Here is a 20,040-nt window from a genome sequence, read left to right on the forward strand (position 1 = left end):
AAAACAAACAAAAAGTCTACATTAAAATAGTACCTAAAAGATTCTGAGTGGAAAATAGCTGCCCAAACCTCAGGTATGCTAGAACTGCAACATCTACACACAAACCCAAATTTCTCTCTTCATTGCACAGGTTTCAATGTATAATTAAACCCACTGACTGAGCTGGTGTTTTTCCAACACAAAGTGGATGTTGGATTGGACCCTAGCTATAAAGATTTAAATCTCTACATATTCCTGTTTTGATTTCCAGATTCTTCAGTGTTTGGGGAACAGCGACACTTAAGTAAGGAACGAAGGGAGGGCTGTTTGTTTGGGTTTCTGCTGTTAATCACTTTAAACTGCACCGTACCTGTAGTGTCGGGAAATCTCCTCTTCCACCTGGGTGGTAAAGTCACATTTGGTACATGAGTGTTCTTTGTTCTCTTTGAGAGTCAGCGGCCCCTCGCTCCCCTGCAGCGCATTTGTTTCTTGTTTGACATCGGATGCCTGGGCTTCGTGGGCATTCTCATAATGCAGCAGGAGCACATCGACGTCGGGAGTGGAGAATGAGCACTGATGGCACTGGTGTTTGACTCTAGAGCTTCCTGTCACCCCTGGAGACAGGTGCAAAAGCAAGAGAGCACAGTGGGAACAATTACTTTTTCGGCAAGCAAATGGGTAAGTAATTTCTCCAAGGTGCTTTTCTGGGCTGCAGAGGCCTCGGGGACAGAACTGACAGTGCTTAATGGTACATTTATGAATGTTGTGGAGCTGCTGATAGTGACGGAGAAGTGGGCCCACCACTATTACGTCTGGGCCATGGCTCTTTGAGTACCTAAAGTCACAGAACTGACAGTTGTAGCTTGTCACCATGCTGTCCTCTGCTCCTTTGCTAGACAAGTCTTTCTTTTTTGCCACACTTGCACCCTTTTCTGTCTTTGTCACTAACTCCCCATCTGCATTTTTGGCTAGATCATTCTGGTTAATGACAGATCCCCTAGAAAGCTTATCATTCAGATCTGGGTGCAGGCTTCCTGACTGGTTTCCCCCATGCTGCTTGCTGTAATGTTCTAAGAGTTTCAGTGAGCTGGACGATTCGCAGCTGAAACTGCAAAATTTACACCAGTAGTAACTGGTTGTATCGGTACCGTTTTGTCTAGAGGAATCTATTGGCTTGATGGGCACCGAATATCCAACTGGTGTATCATCTCCTGCTTTTACAGTGATTCTGTCTTGCCACTTCCCCAAGTCTCCAGAATCACATGGTCGAAGAGTAGGACTGGATTTATTGGAGTTTTTCTCTGAAGTTTTACCAGAATCAGAGGAGGGAAGGGCTGCTTTCATTTTGTTTGGGTGAGTCTGTAAGAAGTGTTGCTCTAGCTCAGTGGACGAGTTGCCCATGTAGGTGAAATTGCAGAATTTGCAGCGGAAGTACTTGGTGTTGCCTTGGCAATCTGGAGTTTTCCGCCCAATGCCAATAAACGTTCCACCTAAAGTAACCTGTGAATAGAGAATAAGGCCCTTTTAGCTTCACTTTAGTTTTATTCAAATAACAGAAAGAAAAAAAAAAAACAGAAGAGAAATAAAGAGCAGTTAATTAAGTAAGCTTCTTTCACCAGCCACCACCGCCACCAGCATTTTCATTTGTATTTTTGTACTAATGCAGCAAGACATCATACTTATACACTCACTTATTTAGCACTTGCAGCTGAAAATTTTGAAATGTTTCACAAAGTTGAACATATATTCCATATGAATATTAAATATTTCTGTTTGGGGAAACTGAAGAACACATGGCAACATGACTCAAACTCAAAATTCTCTAACGAACAGGACTATTTCTTCCTTCACCAAACCACTTAACTACTGTTAAAACTTCAGCTTACTGTTGAAAGAAGATCCAATAATAATTTCCCAAAGCCTTTAACCTTTTGTTGGAAGACTTCATTGGGATATGTATAGAGAGAGCTATAGATAGATATAGATATAGATCGATCCTAGCATATGTACATGCACACCAGATGTGGAGTAAACAAATGGGCCCTCTGTCTTTTTCTATCAATGCACTTAAGTGTTTTAATGGCATTCTTGCTTAATGACCCAAAAGATTTGCTTTCAAAATATGAGCAAAAAAGTACTGAATTTAAAAACGTGACTGTAGTAGTTTGCTTTCTACAAAGAACATTCTTGTAAGCATTTCCAGTATCCACCAGGACTCCTTTTAAGAATGCTGGAGCAGCCAATGCCTGAAATAAAAGGCCATTTTCTCACGATTACTCAGTCCAAACGTTCTCCAAGGAAATCTCTCCCTCTCATATACAGAGCTCAACGAAGATGGAAAAACTAGTGTAGAAAAAGCGGCATGTGGCAAAGCAACGTACCACACCCAAGGCCCTGACTTCACTAACTCGAAAGAAAAAAGGTAGCTCGGCTGTTCCCATGATCTGGGAGCAAACTGGTCCGCAGGAAGGCAGAGCGGCTGCCAGCGCTTACGTTACTGGAAGGGCCGTCTCGAGCAGGCCGGCCGCCCTTCCCGGGAGAGCACCACACCTGCCCGCTGACATCAGGGGGAGATTTGCTGCTCCTGTACAACTGGCTCGGAGGCCAAAAAAGGAAACGTCACCACTCCTTCTAAAAATTAATAAAAGCTATACAGCATTCAGAAAATGACTCCTCTTCCCATCCAAAATTCAGGGCCAGCTACGCCTTTGCCATCATCAACTCTGAATCAAAGACATGGGTGGAAGCTCCTGATGCCACGTCTCAAGTTTCTATGTCCAAGAGATGCCTTAAAAAGAATATAAAATTTCCACAAGAGGTTAGATCTTCATTCTCCCAACAAGTAAGCCTATTACTACATTTCTACGCGATTCAGTTGTAATGCGTTAGGCAAGTGGTGCAATTATTTTTCTTCTCTTTCTCAACAGCTGTGCCCAAAGAAAGCATGTGATCACTGCTCATTCAGTGTCCCGCCATACGGAAGGACTCAGACATACAGAGAGCACAAAATGTAAACATTTTTAAATGCATATAATACAAATGCCTTTTAGCCATTTAGTTTGGAGAATGAGATGCTAGACTGTGTGCCATCAGAACTGAGCACACACAGTGAGTCAATGTGCTGCTAAACACTGATATAATGAGCTGCTTTTCAGCCTCTGATTCTTTTTTTAAAAGAAAACATAGTTCCCATCAGCTGGTTGAAATTGTTTTTTCTTTCTAATAAACTGAAAATTGATTTCCATTTGTTTAGAAAACAAATTTCAACAGGTAATGGTGAGCCAGACAGCCAAATAACGAGGATGTAACTACAGTAACATTTACATTGAAACTGGAATTTCAAGTTCTAATATCAAGTTATGAATATGCCATTTTGTTTCAAGATTTGAAAGGACTCTCTCTTTGGAAGAGGAATATTTTAACAGACCTTCTGCACTGCAGAAGACACTTTGTTTTATTCATTTTATGGCTAGCAAGAACTGGAGACAGAAACCATACTGAGCCTGATTCACAGACAGTAGTGGGATTTGGGCTCGCTCCATTGTGTCTGGCAGATGAGGCCTCCATCTACTGCATGAATTCAATATTCAAGGCCTCACTTATGTCAAAGACATCTTAAGAACAGCAATGATGGCAATGATGGAATTATGGCAAACAGAAAATAGTAGCAGCACACCATGGGATTTCCTATGTTGTGAAGGATCTGGTTTTGCTCATCTATTTAGTTGCTTATGTTTGCTTCATAAAGTGGAAAAGATTCTTTACCTTTAAATGCTTCTAATGAGTATATATCCATTATTCTTACGTATCAATTCACAGAGTTTACAGATGGCAAACTTATTTTGCAGACACTCTGTGGACACTTGTAAAAATTGTGAGGGACAATTTCAGTTGCTGTTCATTGCTGATTACTCTGAACAGTGAAATTTCTGAAAGAACCCAAACCTGAACACTGGAGAAACACTAATATTAGCATTTTATACAATGGAATATCTGTAAATTAGAACATTTCAGTAATTTTGTTAATCCTGCTTAATGGCCTACATTGCAAATTTGCAATATATATCTCCCTCTACATCTGAGAAGGATAAAGGAGAACTTAGTATTAACATGTTATTTCTGTTTGTCTGTTACAATAGTGGGTTGGGAAGAGGGGGAGGAAATACAATCTTTGAAGCACTGGAATAGAATTGATTATTAATTAGTGTACATGAAAGGTAATACAGGGCCATCTTTATGTTATTACATGCAGTTGTGTCTTATTACATACAAAGACATGGCTAAGATAAAGAATGAGAGAATTAAAGAAACTGGCTTCCACGAAAAGAAGTTAGGTGAAGCACTTGAAGGAAAATAGTAATGAGATAAACTGAAGCTGCTTCATCTTTCAGCCAGACAAATTTGAGTGAAGCCTACACATCTGCACAATTGTTTGGATTAATGCATTTTATGCAAGTCTTGGCTTGACTTTCAGATTTTTTGGTTACCCACCATATGTCTGTGAAGAGGCACAAAACTCCTTCAGTGGATTTGTAACTGTCTTACTGTGACTGTAGAAGTGCAAAGTTCCTTTTCATACTTGGTGGCACTGATTAGAAGACCAGTTTGGAGAGGTAAGGATCCTATAGATAAATGGCTCCTTCAAAAATCACATGAGGAAAAATGTCTACATGCCTTTTTTTTTTTTTTTTTAAGAAACTTAAAATATTGGAAATTTGTAGGGACTGGGGAGACTTCAGGTTTTTTTTCCTTCACTGCCATTTTCTTGTGAGATCTTGGGATAAGCACTTCTTCCTGAAATACTGTAATCATTGTGGTATAGGTGGTATAAAGAATATATCAATCTCTTTAAGAATAAGATATTGGTGGGGGGAAAAAAATCACAGAAATAGTTGTTCTGGTTAGACCAGTAGCCAACAAGTCATTTAAAGTATAAACACTGCTACAGAGTTGGATCTGTTAAGTTCATTCAAGCAAATGGCATAAGGGGAATTTATAATGCCTTGATCCACACTAATTCTGTACTTTAGATGAGAAAATTTTATGAAGGGCACAAATAACCCTTTTTAAAAAAAAAAAAAAAATGGGGGGGAGTATTCCCAAACCTCTCCCTTTATTACATATACATGGCTCAATTATTATGCAGTGTAGGAAAAGGACAGCTACTAGAAAGGATTCTGCATTGTTGTGCTTTAGATGGCTGCACTAACATTCTTCAAAAATTATTCTTCACAGCCATGTCTCCATTTGAGATTTAGCTGAAATACATTCCAAAACAAAATTCCCTGAAACTTGAACCTCCGATTTTTAAGTTAAATCATTAATGAGGAAAAATCCAAAAGACAGGACTAAAATTACCACAGGGACAGAAGTTTTTGTCTTAAGACACCTAAACTATTTCCTCACATATGCACACATTCCTAAAAATAGCCAGAAAGAGAAGAAAAGATAACAGGATAATTGACAACATTTCAAAATGTATTTTCTACAGCATGTTGGCAAGTACTTCAACAAAGCAGTGTAATTGCACTGTATGTTTCCAACAGATATATTTGTATTACCTTAATTATTCAAATCAAAAACAATGATTGCACAGATAGATGGAGAAGGCCTAGGATAGGTACTTTGAGTTTTTAAAAACTTGTGTTTCATATTTAATCTGCCCTTGATCCAAACACTATGCTACTCTCTTTTCCTACCTCCTTTTTGAAGTTTTGGAATCATTATTATGCCAAAGGAGTTTAAAAATAGTGTTCTGCTTACAGAAAATAAAAGAATTACCAAGGAAGACAACGTCAGCCAGATCCTGTAATCCTTTATTCCATGAAGAAAATTCCACCAGTAGAACTAGTGGCCTATAGCTGCACAAGGGATTCAGGTTTAAGACTTACATGAACAGGGTAAAGCTGCCTTTACCTCTGCTGCAACTACCGTTTAGAAATTAGACCAAAACTCTAAATTTGGAATTTTTTTTTTTTTTTGATTGCCTAGGTTATATCTCTAGGTAATCAGGAGCTGAAAGGCTCAAGATCCCTTATCAACCTCCTGAGCCATACAGTCTGTGTTAGCCAATTACTCTTAATCTTCTAATCCTAAAGTATTTTCTAATGCTCTTGTTTATTCATTTGCTTTGTGCAATATAGCATCCAGAACATTTTAACCATCCAACATTCATGAAGTTCTTCATGTCATGCAGGCCAGAACAGATTCTTGGCTTTCATGAAAGTTTGTGTAACACCACCGAGTTCTCTCAATTCCATTATGGAGAACTCGCTATCTCTCCCTGTACAACTAGGATAATCCTCAGAATATATTTACTCTTGAAGCTATTCACCATACTATAATTAACTGTATCTGTAGACAGAACCATGTTGCCTAAGTGAGTCAAAGACTGACTACAGATTCCTAGCTTTCTGGGCTACTGGTATTTACCAAAACAAGAAATCAGACTATCGTGTCACATTCATTTGAAATGACTATATTCTTCTCAAGATTTATTCTGTTGCCATTGAAGCCAGTAGTGTTTTTGACATCGGAATACAAAATGTAGCAGACTAAGGTATTTTTATAACAAAGACTGCAACAGAACAATAGCAGGACTTAGATTAAGGCCAGGACACCAGATGTGTAAAAACAGTAAAAGTAAGGAACACAGAATAGAGACTTTCATTTGCTAACTAATGCTAGTACAGTAATATCTACATCAAAAGGAAGCACCATCCTTTATATTCTCTCTCTATACACAGAAAATTACCAGACAGTACCCTGGCTACCGTAAACTCCCACAGCTTCACAATCTTGAGGCAAAAGAAAACCTAACCTCTTTCTTTTTTTTCTGTTTTTTTTTTTTTCCTGGCAACTTTATTTTTTGAGCCCTCACATTTGTGTAGGCTAGCTTAGCAGTACATCTTTAAATATATTCTTGATTATTACTAGTCTCACCAACCTTCTTCATTAACCAGTCTTCATGAACTACCAGATATCCCTGGCATAAGGATGAGGAATATTAACACATAAACAACTTGGCTTTGTAGGCTGTGAATACACATCACGTCAGTTGTTCTGCAGCAACTGCCCATATGAATACTCTAATTTGAGGATAGACTGTTTCCCACTGAAAGAAGGCAAAAATAGCTCATTTCTGTTAGAGAGCAAATGAATGTTCACAGGCACTTACCATTTAGCAGCTGACATGCTGTAAATCACTGCATATCATTGTGAATAGTAAACTTGCTAATGTATCCACATAAATGATAAAAAAAATAATTTCTACACATATTAATATTAATCTTTACTTATGGGCTAAATTCAATAAAGAATGCAGATGCTTACAAGGCCACAGATGTTTTTTCACATATTGGATAATATTTATGCATGCATGTATGTATATAAAATAAGCACTTATATGTATATACACATAAGTATATTAAAATATATGCATATATATGAGTGTGTATATAAAGTTGGTTACCTTTTACCACCACTCCTTTCTCCACTTGCCACCTTTTCTTTTTCATGTCTGTAATTTAAAGGAGAGCCCAGACTCTTATGTTTATGAGGTGTGACTCTCAGTGTGAAGGCAGTCTCCGAGTCTGGTGATTACCCAGAAATAAAACTCAGAATAAACAGGTATGCACATATGCAGATGCAACTCTCAAGACAGCTTGACAGCCTCCGGTTCAAGGAGGGAAGTCCCCAGTGAGCACTGGCAGCACAGCCAGCTCACACACGAACCAGGCCTTCCTGCGAGTGCTCGCCTTCGTACAAGCGCTATTTCAAACACTTTCAAAAACAGAACTACGTGACTTAGTCTGAAAAAATCAGGACTGAACATATGCACCAGTGGCTGGTCAACAGATTTACATCTAATAGATCTGTACTTATTCATGCCTCCAGTATAGATTCTTTCCAGAACCATAAGAATTCTTTCCATATCCATAAGAAGGTCAAACCACCTAGTGTAGAGGGAAGATATGTACCAGGAGAGATGTTGTTAACACCTGTACTCTTCCAGATTTTCTTTTTTTATTTTTTTTAATCCTTACCTTACTTTCACAGATTCATATTCAATCAAATTGCTAATAAAAAAAAAAGGAAGATAAAAAGCAGAACCTATTAATAATAAAACCACTGGTCCTTATTCAGCTGAATCCTAGTTAGACCAGATTTTAATTATAAGATAGACTACTAGTCACACACTTCTAATATAAGAACACAAAAGCTGCCAGATTTAATATATTGAAATCAAGAGCACTAAAAATCACACATACATAGCTTTGCATCAGCACTAGAAAGTCTAGCAGTGATTTATAATGGAGAAAATAGAAAGAGCTTTGCACATTCCACTTGCATGGGCACTTGTGCCCCTTTTTAGGACACTGGGCAGCCAAGTACCTGGACACACAGAAGTATCCTCAGCTGCTATGAAAATTATGGAAAAATATTCATATATTCCACAGGATTTGAGTAATACAGAATAACCCTTAAAATATTGCATGTCAGAACCTTTACAGAAAATTCTGCTGCCAATCTTTCATTAATCTGTGGGACACTTAAATAATGTAATACTTTTTGTCTTTACTCCCTGGAATACAATTAAAAAACTTTTGGATTCTTTCATTATCACATACACCAGGAAAGAATCAAAAGAAAAGGCTCAATTGGAAAAAAAAAAAAAAAAAAGCTTTTAGTAAATACTTACATACAGGAGCCTGAATCTGTATTCCGACTCGTAAGATGAGGAGGTAAGTGACAATAAGCTCCAGAAGACCCGGCCATGCTGAGCAGGAAGCTACTCAAAGCTCACACACACAATGTGGAGCTGCCTCTGGTCTTCCTAAGAATTGCTGAGCCTTGCAGTACGTCCTTACTCACGGCTGCATGAATACACTTCTCCTCCCCTGGGACATGCCATCTGAAACGCTCACCTAAATGCAGACATTTCTGTCCATTCTTTGAAGGACACTGTTTTCTTTTAAAACATATCAGGAAATGGGGTCATGCTCCCTTTTATACAATAGGCTAATGGCTTGAACACTTGTTCAGGAAACAGGAAAACTAGGCTCCTTTCCTTGCTCTGTCAGAGAGGATTCAAGCCCACTTCTTCTACCCCTCTGGACAACGTCCTAACGACTTAGCTATAGGCTGATATGGGGAAGATGGTGCTCTCTAGCCTTCCTGTTGAAGGGGTCCCCCTCACTCCTCATGCAATAATTCAAACATAGAGAAAAGACTCCTGCCTATTGGCTAGACCTTTCCATATGTTACGTCAAAGACTCATTAGACCAGACAGAAGCAGCCTTAGTCGTACAGCAGAAGAGCAATGCTTCCCAGAATCATGGCTCTTAACTGAGTCATCCAAATTTTACTTTAAGTAAAATTAGTCTTTGTTTAGAGCTGGCCTGAACTCCAAAATCCTAGGCACTTCTGCAAAGTCATGTTTAGGCTAAAATGTCCAGCAAGACAAAACTGAGAGATTGCCCAGTTAGCCAAAACTGAAGAAAAACTAATGAATGGCCATTGTTCTCTCCTAAATCTCATTCCAACAACAGCCTCAAAGCTGATAACACCTTCTGAGTGAATTCAGCAATGTGCTAGCAAATGTTTTCTAATCTCCAATACCGGAAAGAAAGTTAATCTTCAGAAACTGCTCAGTGAATTTACAAATCCTGTGGAATTTATTATAACTCAAAGAACTAGACACATCTGAGAAAGAAAATGGGAACACAGAATACAAGCAGATATTTCCAAACTATGTTGCATCTTCAAAGAAGACACAGATTAAATATTCTAATCAAGAAGAAATCTACACAGTGGATTTACACAGTAGGTCAGGAAGCTTGAATTATTTACACCATTCCTAACCAAATCCACTTATGTGCTAAAAAAACATGATTATAGCATTCACTGTACCTGGATATGAAGCCGAACATGTATCCTTAATTTTCTGCTGATTGCTGTATAATAAAAATTTAGCTTTATAGTTTAAGGATTTTTTTTTTTAAGTTTTCTAGGACAGACATTACTTGAGTGGCATGACTCAAACTATGTCTCATCACTTGCATCCAAGCAAAGGGACTGCATTTCTATCTAAGAGTAGACACTGGATTTTTCTGCATTCTGACATTTTTGTTGTTGTTGTTTGTTCTTGTTTTTGTTATGATCCAAAAACTGGGGGTCAACAGCACGTCTCATTGGTGTAAATCATGATATACCATGATCTCCAGCTAACCACCATGAGCCACATCAAAATCACTGATCTTCATCCTCTGGCCTCTGGCCCCAGCTCCCTGGCCTGACATAGTAAATCTGTCAATAACTTGCACCCTGGCTGCAACAGAACAGTTTGTTAAGTGCAATGAGATCAATAAATCAGACTTAATCCCAGTCCACTACTATTTCCAGTTAATTACAAAGGGATTATTTGCCTTTAGCGCAGCATCTAACCAAGATAATGCTGTTTAGACAAACACCAGTGCTTCCAGTTCAGCTGCTTCTTACGGAGGACTCTGACTGAACCAATTTCAGCGTGAGCTTTAATCAATAAAACGCTTCTTTCCGGCAGGAGACGCCAGTCCTTCAGATGCCTGAGAAAAATCCCCTCCAACAGGGACGTAGTAGCAGTATAAACATGTGTGGGTGCAAAGGGGAATTTCAGATGTTCTTTGACTATGTTTATGAATCTCACAAGGCTGCTCTGTATCAGGAGTGGGGGAGGAGAAACCATAAAAATATTAATCAGTTACTTATCTTCTGACATATTCTGGATCAACATCTGCTGCGTGTGCAAGTGATGAAGTATGGCATTTGGCACAAAAGCTTATTTAATCTTCTCTTCCCAAATCAAGCAGGGAAAATTAGCACTCTTAAAAATTAAGTTTTCAGATCCGATTTTTTTCTTTAAAATAAATTGCCAACATTGTATAGGCTGTCTGTTCTATTCTGGAAAATGTTTTTGGTCTGAGAAAAGACTGATCTTAAGTAGATTATCTATGGGCTGTTTCCTATCGCTTTTTGTCTTCCCTGCAGTATCTTACTGCCAGGGCTTAGTAGACAAGTATAGTCTAGTTTCAGCTGTTTTATTTCTACTTCTATCAGTTCAAACTGAGATAGCTCACACATCTGTTTTATTTCTGAAAACACTGCATAGGAAAAGTGTCCAGCTCCTTCTAATCAAGCATAAACTTTCCTATAAATAACTAAGGACCTAACGAAACAATTGTTTGGAGGAAATGAAAGTGTGTTTAGAAACTCAAATTCCTCTATACTGTACGCCTGAGCTGTTCCAGTTTGAATGTCTTCCTGACAGCACGGATCAGTTGCTCTAAGATGCTGTCCCTGGAGTCAGCAAACTCAAACTATAGCAGGAAATCCAGGTATTAACATCATACTATGTGCTAATTATAAACCATCATTTCACATTCTGACATTATTCATTTCCAACCTCTTTTAACTAAATCACGTATTTGCTTTCTAATCACAGCATGACAGGAGAGGGTGTCTGACATAAGACAGTGAAGTGATCTTTTAATAAGACAGCAGTTCAAAGACTGTAGCTTTTAGGCATAATAACAATCTTAAGTTTGATTTGCTGTTCCACAAAGAAGTTGTAGAGTTTCTGAAAGAAGGGGAAAAGTTAAATCACTTCAAAAGCTTAAAGTTCCTGACTTGTGTTTCTGTTTCTGCTTTTTAATTAAAATTAGGTATTAGCTATTTTAACTTCTTTTGTGAAAATTCTCTCTAATAGCTAAAGCTTCTGCAAGTATTGTTAAAAACTTTCCACTTTCTGCCTTTTTTTATAAACATACCTTAGAGTTTTGTCTGGTCATTTTTACCAGGACAGGCATCATGTCCTATGCAAACACGTTCTTGAAACTGGACAGACATCTGAACTCATTTTGCATGCAACCTTTGTTGCTGATTTTTTTTAATTCAAAGCTAATTGCTAAGAAACTAATGCAGACTCCATGCAAAGGCTTTGAATCTACTTCCTTACAGTAAAACAATTTTCTTTTTAATGGCAGTATATGAAATGTAGTTTCTTCAGCACTATATGAGAAAATGGCTGGGGCAATAGCTTTTTTCTTTACAGTCTCACTAATATGAAGTAGCAGTGTCACTGTTACTTTTAAAATTTCTTAAATATCCATTGTGTATCCTGTTTTTCTGGCACTAGACAACTTCAGAGTTGCCAGGACTTGTAATTTATTTTATCTTAATAAAGAATCAATATGCCAAATCTCAGCTCCCATCAGCTGAATACTTAGGGTTATATTTTTAATTTCCAGCTGCAGTCTTTTGTCTATCTGGTTGTTATTTTTCATTGTCATTTTCTCTTTTCTTTCGATGATAGAAAATCCTTCCTTCAGAAGTAGCCTGTTTGTTGTATAAGGCCTTTTACTATTGATTACCACTGTGATTATACAGAGAAATATCACTGATCAAAAAGCCAAGTACTACTCTTCTGCACAAGATACTACGTAGAACTCCAGATATCCCGATATACATATAATATATATACATTTGGGTATGTGTGTGTGTGTATGTATATGTATATATATTTAACGACTTCAGTAGTACACAGTCAGCAGCAAGCTGGCAAAATACTGGCTAAAAGACACCAAAAGAGTTCTTAAGGTGTAAGCAGGTTATATTCTGCATTTTCATCGTGTATGTAGGAGATGCTCTGTAAGTAAGCAACTTGGCAGCTGAGAGAGAACGTGGCAGAAGCAGGGAGATGGGGGAAAATACAAACCTGCACATCATAAGTCCCATTTAATAAGACGGGCCTCTGGGAATTGATGTCCTGCAGCACCCCTGAAAGCACAGTGCGGTTGACTTTCTGGAAGTCTTTGGAGTGGCTGAATTGCACCATGTTGTGGAGAGCCAAAATTTTAGTGTCGAGCTCAGCATCCTGCCTGGTGCGGTTGTGCAGTCCTAGGTGGTACTTGCGGAAGTGTTTGATGAGATCTGTGGGGTCATTCCCGTAGTAACCATATCCACAGATGTTGCATTTGAAGTCCTGAAGCTCTGGAGACAGAGGCGCCATATCTGGGTTATCATTTACCAACAAATCTGCTTTTGATTTGTTCAGCCTTAAACCCCCATCTGAAGGCACTTGTGGGTTTTTTGAGGCCATGGGGACCGGGCTTGAGCCTTGGCCATCAGTTTGACCACTTTGCACTTGCACTGTTTCATCTGAAGCTTTTGGCGACATCTGATGCTCCTCATTTGTCTCCGCTGCATCTCCTGATGGGGTACAGATCACATCTTGGGTGTCATCTGCATCTGATTTTTGAGGAGACTTCAAGGGCTCACAGATTCCCCCAACAGCTGGAGATGAGAAAGCCAGCATATTTCTGTCTGTCACCTCATCATGAGGGAAGGATGGAACATTTCCTCCCTTATTGTGGCTTTCATAATTGAAGCCAGCCTTTTCACTCAGCACTGAGCTTTTCAAGTCCTTTTTAATGCTGGGAGATGGCTCTTGGACATGCGTGCAAAGTTCCTCCTTGTTATTTAACTCTGCCGCATCACCCTGGTCAGTGTTTTCTTGCATCTGATCTGCAGGAAATTCTTTTTTCCTTCCAGACTCTTCGCTTTCAGTACCTGTAGACTCAAGGGTCTGTACCTCACCTTCACTAGCAACGTTTCTTAGAGGGGGGTTCTTTTTCCGGACCATATCTACCATAAAAAAACAAAGAAAGAAAAGAAAGAAAAGAAGCAAAAAAAATCCCTATAGAATTATTCAACATATGTAACATTATAAGCCTCCCACTTTCTAAAGCATTCTGAACTGTATACAGACATAAAACTTTTGAGACTATTTTCATCATTTTTTCAGTTATCTATGCAGAAAATGGGAACTTTACAAAAAAAAAGTCACACTGAGACTGACCGCAATGAAAGGAGAACTGTAAAGCCTATGAAAACACTTCCATCAGAGTAAGCGCATCACAGGTTTCATTATCTATCTTTTCTGAAAATAATGGTCAATTAATGGCAGATAATTAAAACTAAATGCTTCATTTTAAAACATTAAGGGGAAAATAAACTTTTCACTCTAATATTTGTATACTGCACAAATACATGCAATGCAGCTTGGCAGAAACACACCTAAAAAGGCACAGTCAGGAGCACTTAAACAAGTTATTAAGAAGGAAACAGATTTAGCAGACTTGGAGGCTTTAGACAAAGTAACTCTCCTAAGCAGGTATCAGTTTCTCCACAGTAAAAGCTCCCCCTCCTACTGCCCATAAACTTCAAACAGGATTATACGGAAACTCTAGAGTCCGGCCCCACAGTCCATTATTCATATAATTAGTTCTATTTGCCAAACGAAGAGAAACTATATTCAGTAACCTGTTGCCAATAAAATTTTACAGGCCTGGATCCAGACATTTGACATTGCAGTGTTGCAGAGCAGGGATCTACCCGGAAAACACCTGGAATCCACATGGAGCTGAAGCGCTCAGCCCTCCCCTGCTCAGTCCTCACTGCAGCGAGCGCCACGGCTGCTAGATTTGCAGGTACACTTTTGGCATCCATGTAAGAAAGCTTGGACAGGACAGCATTAAGGGTCAGACAGAAAGAAGCAGCCTGCCACTGTGGGCTTAGCTAAACAGGGGATCTTATGGAGGATAAATAATCAGAACACACAAGACAGAAAGCTAAATCCTGACTCACCAGCTCTCTTCAACAACATTATTGGAAGAAAAGCATGAAAGCTCCCTGCACTCTCTACTTGCATGTTCAGGGTCTGATCTCCTCATCAGCTTTGATCCGCTTGTGTTCACATGCTGGCTATGGGCAGAAGGCAGATGTGCTACAACTTTCTCTATGCTCTTATCTTTGCCAACGCTGCGCACAGTGAGGGATGCTTCCCTTGGCCAAGGCGCGTGTGGCCTGGTGGCAGCAGACGGCAGGACCAGACACGGGAGCGAGCGGCAGAGCGCAGGCCGAGCCTCCCTTCACAGGCCGGCCATGGCCGGGCGCGCGGACGCGCCGGATGTGGCTCTGCGAAGGCAGGACCACCTGGCGACCCGAGAGCCGCACGGGCGCGCTCCAAACGCTGCTACAGCCAGGCCTTGAAAAGCTGAGAATGACCTTCTCAAAACCGTACATTGAGAAGTACGGCCGGGGACGGAGGTTAAAAATAAAAGAACTGGAGTCTGTACATCCTCTTATTTACATCTGCTCCACATGAAAGGGCACTGTATGCTATGTTGATAGAAACAGACAACTTCTTAGGGGAAGTGTTCAACTGGTGTCTTGGGCTGGCTCTGTTGTCTTTGTGGTTGAGCTGATCCACAGGAAGCATCGTCTACAGCGAGGCTGCTTTCACACAGAATGCCAGCTCAAATTACATAAATTTTGACACTCTGTGTGGTCTTAATAGGTTTCTTAAATGCCTACTGCGATTCCTTATTGCAGAAGGCATACATGCTTGGGAACCAAGTGCCTTCTCCTCTTTAATGTCAATCACACCTACCAGTATGCACTGAATTTTACTTTTTTTTTCCCCAATAACTCCTGAAACTTTAAGTCACTCAGAACTAAGAGAAAAGAAGGATTTCCTCTTGCAATAGGAGAACTATTCAGTACAAACTCAGCCTAATAAAAGAACATACGCAAGTATATTATTCAAGATATATAGATATAAATATTGTATCTATATACAGGTATGCATAGATATTATTGTCCTCAGCCTCTTAACAATACTGTTTCTCTGTGAGGTTTCAGGAATATTCCTGGTTACAAACTAAAAATACTAGTGAGCATCTCTGGTAGGTGTTCACCTAAGTCTGTATTTTTCTTCTTGGAACTTGGTTACATGTCCCAAACCATACAATTCTTGGCAGTTAGAAGAGAGAGAAAGGAGGCCTGACTGCATAGCGAAGGAAAAATCAGAAATCAGGAAAGGAAGCATCACGGCTGTTACTTCAGTCAGAATTAAACAAGACTATATGCAATGTTTTAAAATGTTTTTGTTACAGATTTTTTTTGCAGATAAAGGAAGTTTAGAGAATTTGCTATCTTCATGGCAACTGATGGAAGAGAGTTAGAAAAAAAAATCCCTACAAAGCAAAGCAAAGAAAATTGAGGACTGTATACAGTTCAACTAGACAGTATTCCAGATCTAGATACTTCAGTTCAAGTTCTCCTGACATGTCTGTGGGTCGATATGATAACAGAAGAAAAATCTCATATCTGCCTAGTGGAGAGGAAAGAAGATAACATTCGTTTAAATGCCAAAACTTTCTTAAGTTGAATTTAAAAGTATCTTCATTCCTTTTTGCTCTATTTTTTGAAAAATCATCTGTCATTTATTTGCTTGATATCCACTAAAGGGGACAGTAAGAAAAGACACAGCTTTCTTTTTTCCACTGGAATTCCACTATCATCATTTTTCAGAGACATATTATGTAAATAAAACTGCATTTGCAATACTGCTAAATCGAAGAAACCATCCCCTCACAAGTCGTAAGTTAGATATCGAAAGAATATAGCCACTCTGAAATTATTATCTCTATGACAAATAACAGATTGCACAATGTTTTATTGTGTGCCAAGAACGTTTTCAGTTAACAATTTCACTTGAAAAAATGGATCACATACTTGTAAAATCATACCCAGCATTGACTTCATAAGGCATGTGGCTTTAGAGTGCTTTTTACAATTATTAATTCTATTAGTCAACTAGCAGGCGGGCTAATGCAATTGTCTTAGAAGATGCACGGAAGACACAGAAGACATTCTGAGAGCTGATCTGTATATCTGCAAAACAAAACAAAAAAAAAGGTTTTCCTTCCTAAATTATGCATTCACAATATGCGTTTTTTTTTTTAATTAAAAACATATTATGCCTATTTTACATGCATCTATTGGGCACTACACAAAGAATGGTGACCACTGTTCTCTGCTTCTGCCAAGGACCAATGTTACCCCCTTCTTCTCTGCGGACACGTGCACACACACACACACACACACATACATACAGGAAAAAACAGAAATTATCTATCTCAGATGTGAAGTTCACAAAAAAAAGTAGTTCAGAGCAAGTTTAAAATGAGTGTTGAATCCTAGCTAGATAAAAGCTGTAGGGAGAAAAAAAGTGCCTTAAAAATCCACACATCTTACCAGGTATTGTGCGATGTATGGAACTGAGCTGGCCTAAGGGCCTAAGGGATAACAACATACAAGCAACTGGTTCAAATCCTGACTCTGCATTGGAAAGTTATCATCTGTTGGCTGCCGTGAGCCCCCCTTGAAGTGAGTGGAGTGGTATTAGTGCAGTTGTTAGCAGGCAAATATCCACATCTCCAAAATGCCACCACAGTGACAAGCAAGTTTGTCAGCTGTTTGGCAAAGACACCAAGGCTAAACAGATGCCAGGACTACACTACCTCTTCTTCACTGGAAACAGGGATCTTTTCAAAAGAGCACAAACGAAGGCTGATGCGGATGAAAAGACTTCCTGAGGCCAGGGAATGTCAGAGAAGGCCCCAGCAAAGGGCAGGCTGCAGAACTCATCCTTGGTTTCTACAATCCAGGGGTTTTAGTATGTTATTTGCATTAGGTTGCCATTACCTTTAAAACCCGTGGGTTAGTTTTACCTGATAGGATCACCCTCAAGTATTTTAATGTGTAAATAATAATGGTAGCTGCACACCACTGCCCTCAAAACCAGACAAGGCAACTCAGCACGATCTGCCTGCCTGAAGGACACATCTCCTCTGCCCAACAGCTGCCACCTCAGTGGATGGGCAAGGCGGAAGCGTCTCCTAAAATCAGTTTATCACTCAAGGATAAGGAATTACCACATTACTAGTCCCGTGCTTCTCTTACAAAATAGAGAGGAAAGACAAATCCCGACCAGCAGTGGTTTCTCAGGCCTAATTAGCTGCTGATCAGCAGCTCTCACAATGGGTCACTGTTGCCACTCATTATTTTTATTGAAAGTGATGATTTGTCACCCAAGCCTATTGCAACAATATGCTCGCTGCCTTGCACTTGCGCAGCAGGTTTAGGCCAGGTCTTAGTCATGGGCTTTTTTTAACAGAATAATACATTTAGAAAGAGGTCTGAATTTTGTGATGCGCCACTGACTAATGCTTGCACAAGTAGATGCACAAGAAAGATGACAAACACGGAGCCACAGGTCCCTGAACGCTGTCATGTTATCCATCAATACGCTGCAGTAACAAGACGATAAATGAACATATACAGTTATGTTCAACATGCTCAAGTAGGACCTCTTTGTTAAGGGATAGTAAAATTAATACTTTTACACTCTTATATATTACACACCCGCACACAAACATATCGTGCACATACTGCGCATAAACATCAATCATTTTTGCCAAAATAATGCAGCAAAAAAAATCATTAACTCTCAGTGTCTCAGCTTAATATATGTCTAATACTTACCTATCTCACAGGAGTTTTGTGAGGCTTAATTAATTAGTGACTGTAAAGCACTTTGTGATCCTCTAATGAAAGGTGCTACATAGCACAAAGTATTATTAAAATCATTAGGACCACAAAAAAGCCCTGTGGAATTCCAGCCTACACTGTCTGTTGGGGTTGGGAGTGATCTTATTATTAAAAGGAGACCATCAGACTAATTTTCATAATTTTTTCCAAGATCTCTTTTTTTTTCCCCTTTGCTGTTGAGATACCACGTTAGAAGCTAAAAATTTAATCTTATCATCTTAATAACCTACACTCATGTAGTTTGTTACTGCAGGGCTAGAGAAGAGAACAGGGCTTTTGGCACTCATTTGGCTTTCCCTTTTAAGAAAAAAAAAAGAAATTGAGAGACATATTTTGACACCTTCCCACACTCCACCCCATCAGGACAGCTGATCATGTGAGATCTCAGGATACTCACTATAGCCGCCTGGGAAAATACGGCTGTGGTTTTAATTTCTCTCTCGTCCTTTTTTTCTTTTTCTTTCACAGCAAAAAAACAAGACACAAAACAAAACCCATCTTATTACACATAAATGTGCTACAAAGACTGTCTGCTGTACTTTAGACAAAAAAATCTTTTAAGTGTCCAAAGTGTCTGGCTCTCTCCAAGTGTATAAAGTCCTACGCGATCTGAAGTCTTCCTCCCTACATTTTCCCCACGCTCCACTTACGCAATTGTAAAGCAGCTATAAGGCTCTAAAGCTACAGAGTTCCTGTCTTGAGAGGGCAGTTTTCTGGTACACTATTTTTAGGGAGGGCTCCTTCCCCTCAGCAGCGCCCAGCCCTCCGTGTTGGGCTCTATTGACAGGCCCTGATCTGCTGGGCGCACAACAAGGAAGTCAACAAGCTCTTCAGGATAGCCCAAAGTGCAAAGCCTGGTATGTTTCCCAATTTAAGTTTTTCTCAAAATAATAATAAAAAATATATATGTAAGTATATCGAGTATTGCAGATGAAATTGCCCTGTGCTGCCCTCACTGGGAATTTCCAATTTTGCTCCCAGCTTCACTTTAGACACAAGCCACCCACGACAAAGAATAGAGCAGTATAGGGTAGCTAGAGCTCCCCAACTCCTTAGTGAAGCTTTAACGATAACTAACAAAAAATAAATGTATATCGATTCCAGGAGCCACCCTCCTTGGCCAAGACACGATACTAGCAGCCCTCACAGGCTGCACCGCTTCCACAGCTTTGCCTTATGGTTCTCAGACAAGCGTGGCTGGAAACAGCTGACAAAAGGTCTTCACCTTTTTGTGCTGGGCAGCAAGGGGAACACTAGCCACTCTTCTGTGAGGAAAACAATAACCCCTAAACGAAGGGAGGGCAGAAAAACCTTAATTACAAGCAACTTACTCCTCAGCAAGACAGCTTCCTCCCTCTTTGCAACATTTTCTTCTGACGCACCATGCAAGAAGGCTGTAAAACAAGTGATGTCACGGCCCCAAGAAAACCAGCAGGCTAAAACCAAAGCCCTTTTGAAGTTCTACACTTTTTTCCTACAAACCATAAAGCTGCATGCACAGTCTTTCCCACATGCGATGGCTTAGAGCGGGGCAGGCCTCCTCTCATCAGTAAAATTTGCCAGGAT

At 39.5% G+C, this 20,040-nt stretch overlaps 1 protein-coding gene across 2 annotated transcripts in view; it reads right to left on the reverse strand.

Moving 5' to 3' along the window:
* TRPS1 (transcriptional repressor GATA binding 1) overlaps window positions 1-13,705 on the reverse strand; it is a 165,043-nt gene extending 151,338 nt beyond the window's left edge. Inside the window, exons 1-3 of one of the 2 annotated variants that reach the window (XM_088533291.1) lie at window positions 12,734-13,705; window positions 1,293-1,479; window positions 350-593 (exon numbers count right to left, since the gene is read on the reverse strand). In XM_088533291.1, the coding sequence (XP_088389417.1) occupies window positions 350-593; window positions 1,293-1,479; window positions 12,734-13,669 (1,367 nt within the window). In that variant the 5' untranslated portion in view covers window positions 13,670-13,705. Of the gene's footprint in view, window positions 1-349; window positions 1,480-12,733 lie in introns of both variants that reach the window. The other variant, XM_010220306.2, reaches the window with a different exon arrangement.
* Between the last annotated feature and the right edge of the window lie 6,335 nt (window positions 13,706-20,040).

The sequence above is a fragment of the Tinamus guttatus genome, unplaced genomic scaffold, assembly GCF_059628265.1.
Source record: "Tinamus guttatus ecotype Peru unplaced genomic scaffold, ASM5962826v1 Tinamus_guttatus_pri_ptg000492l, whole genome shotgun sequence".
In the NCBI taxonomy this organism is placed as follows: domain Eukaryota; kingdom Metazoa; phylum Chordata; class Aves; order Tinamiformes; family Tinamidae; genus Tinamus; species Tinamus guttatus.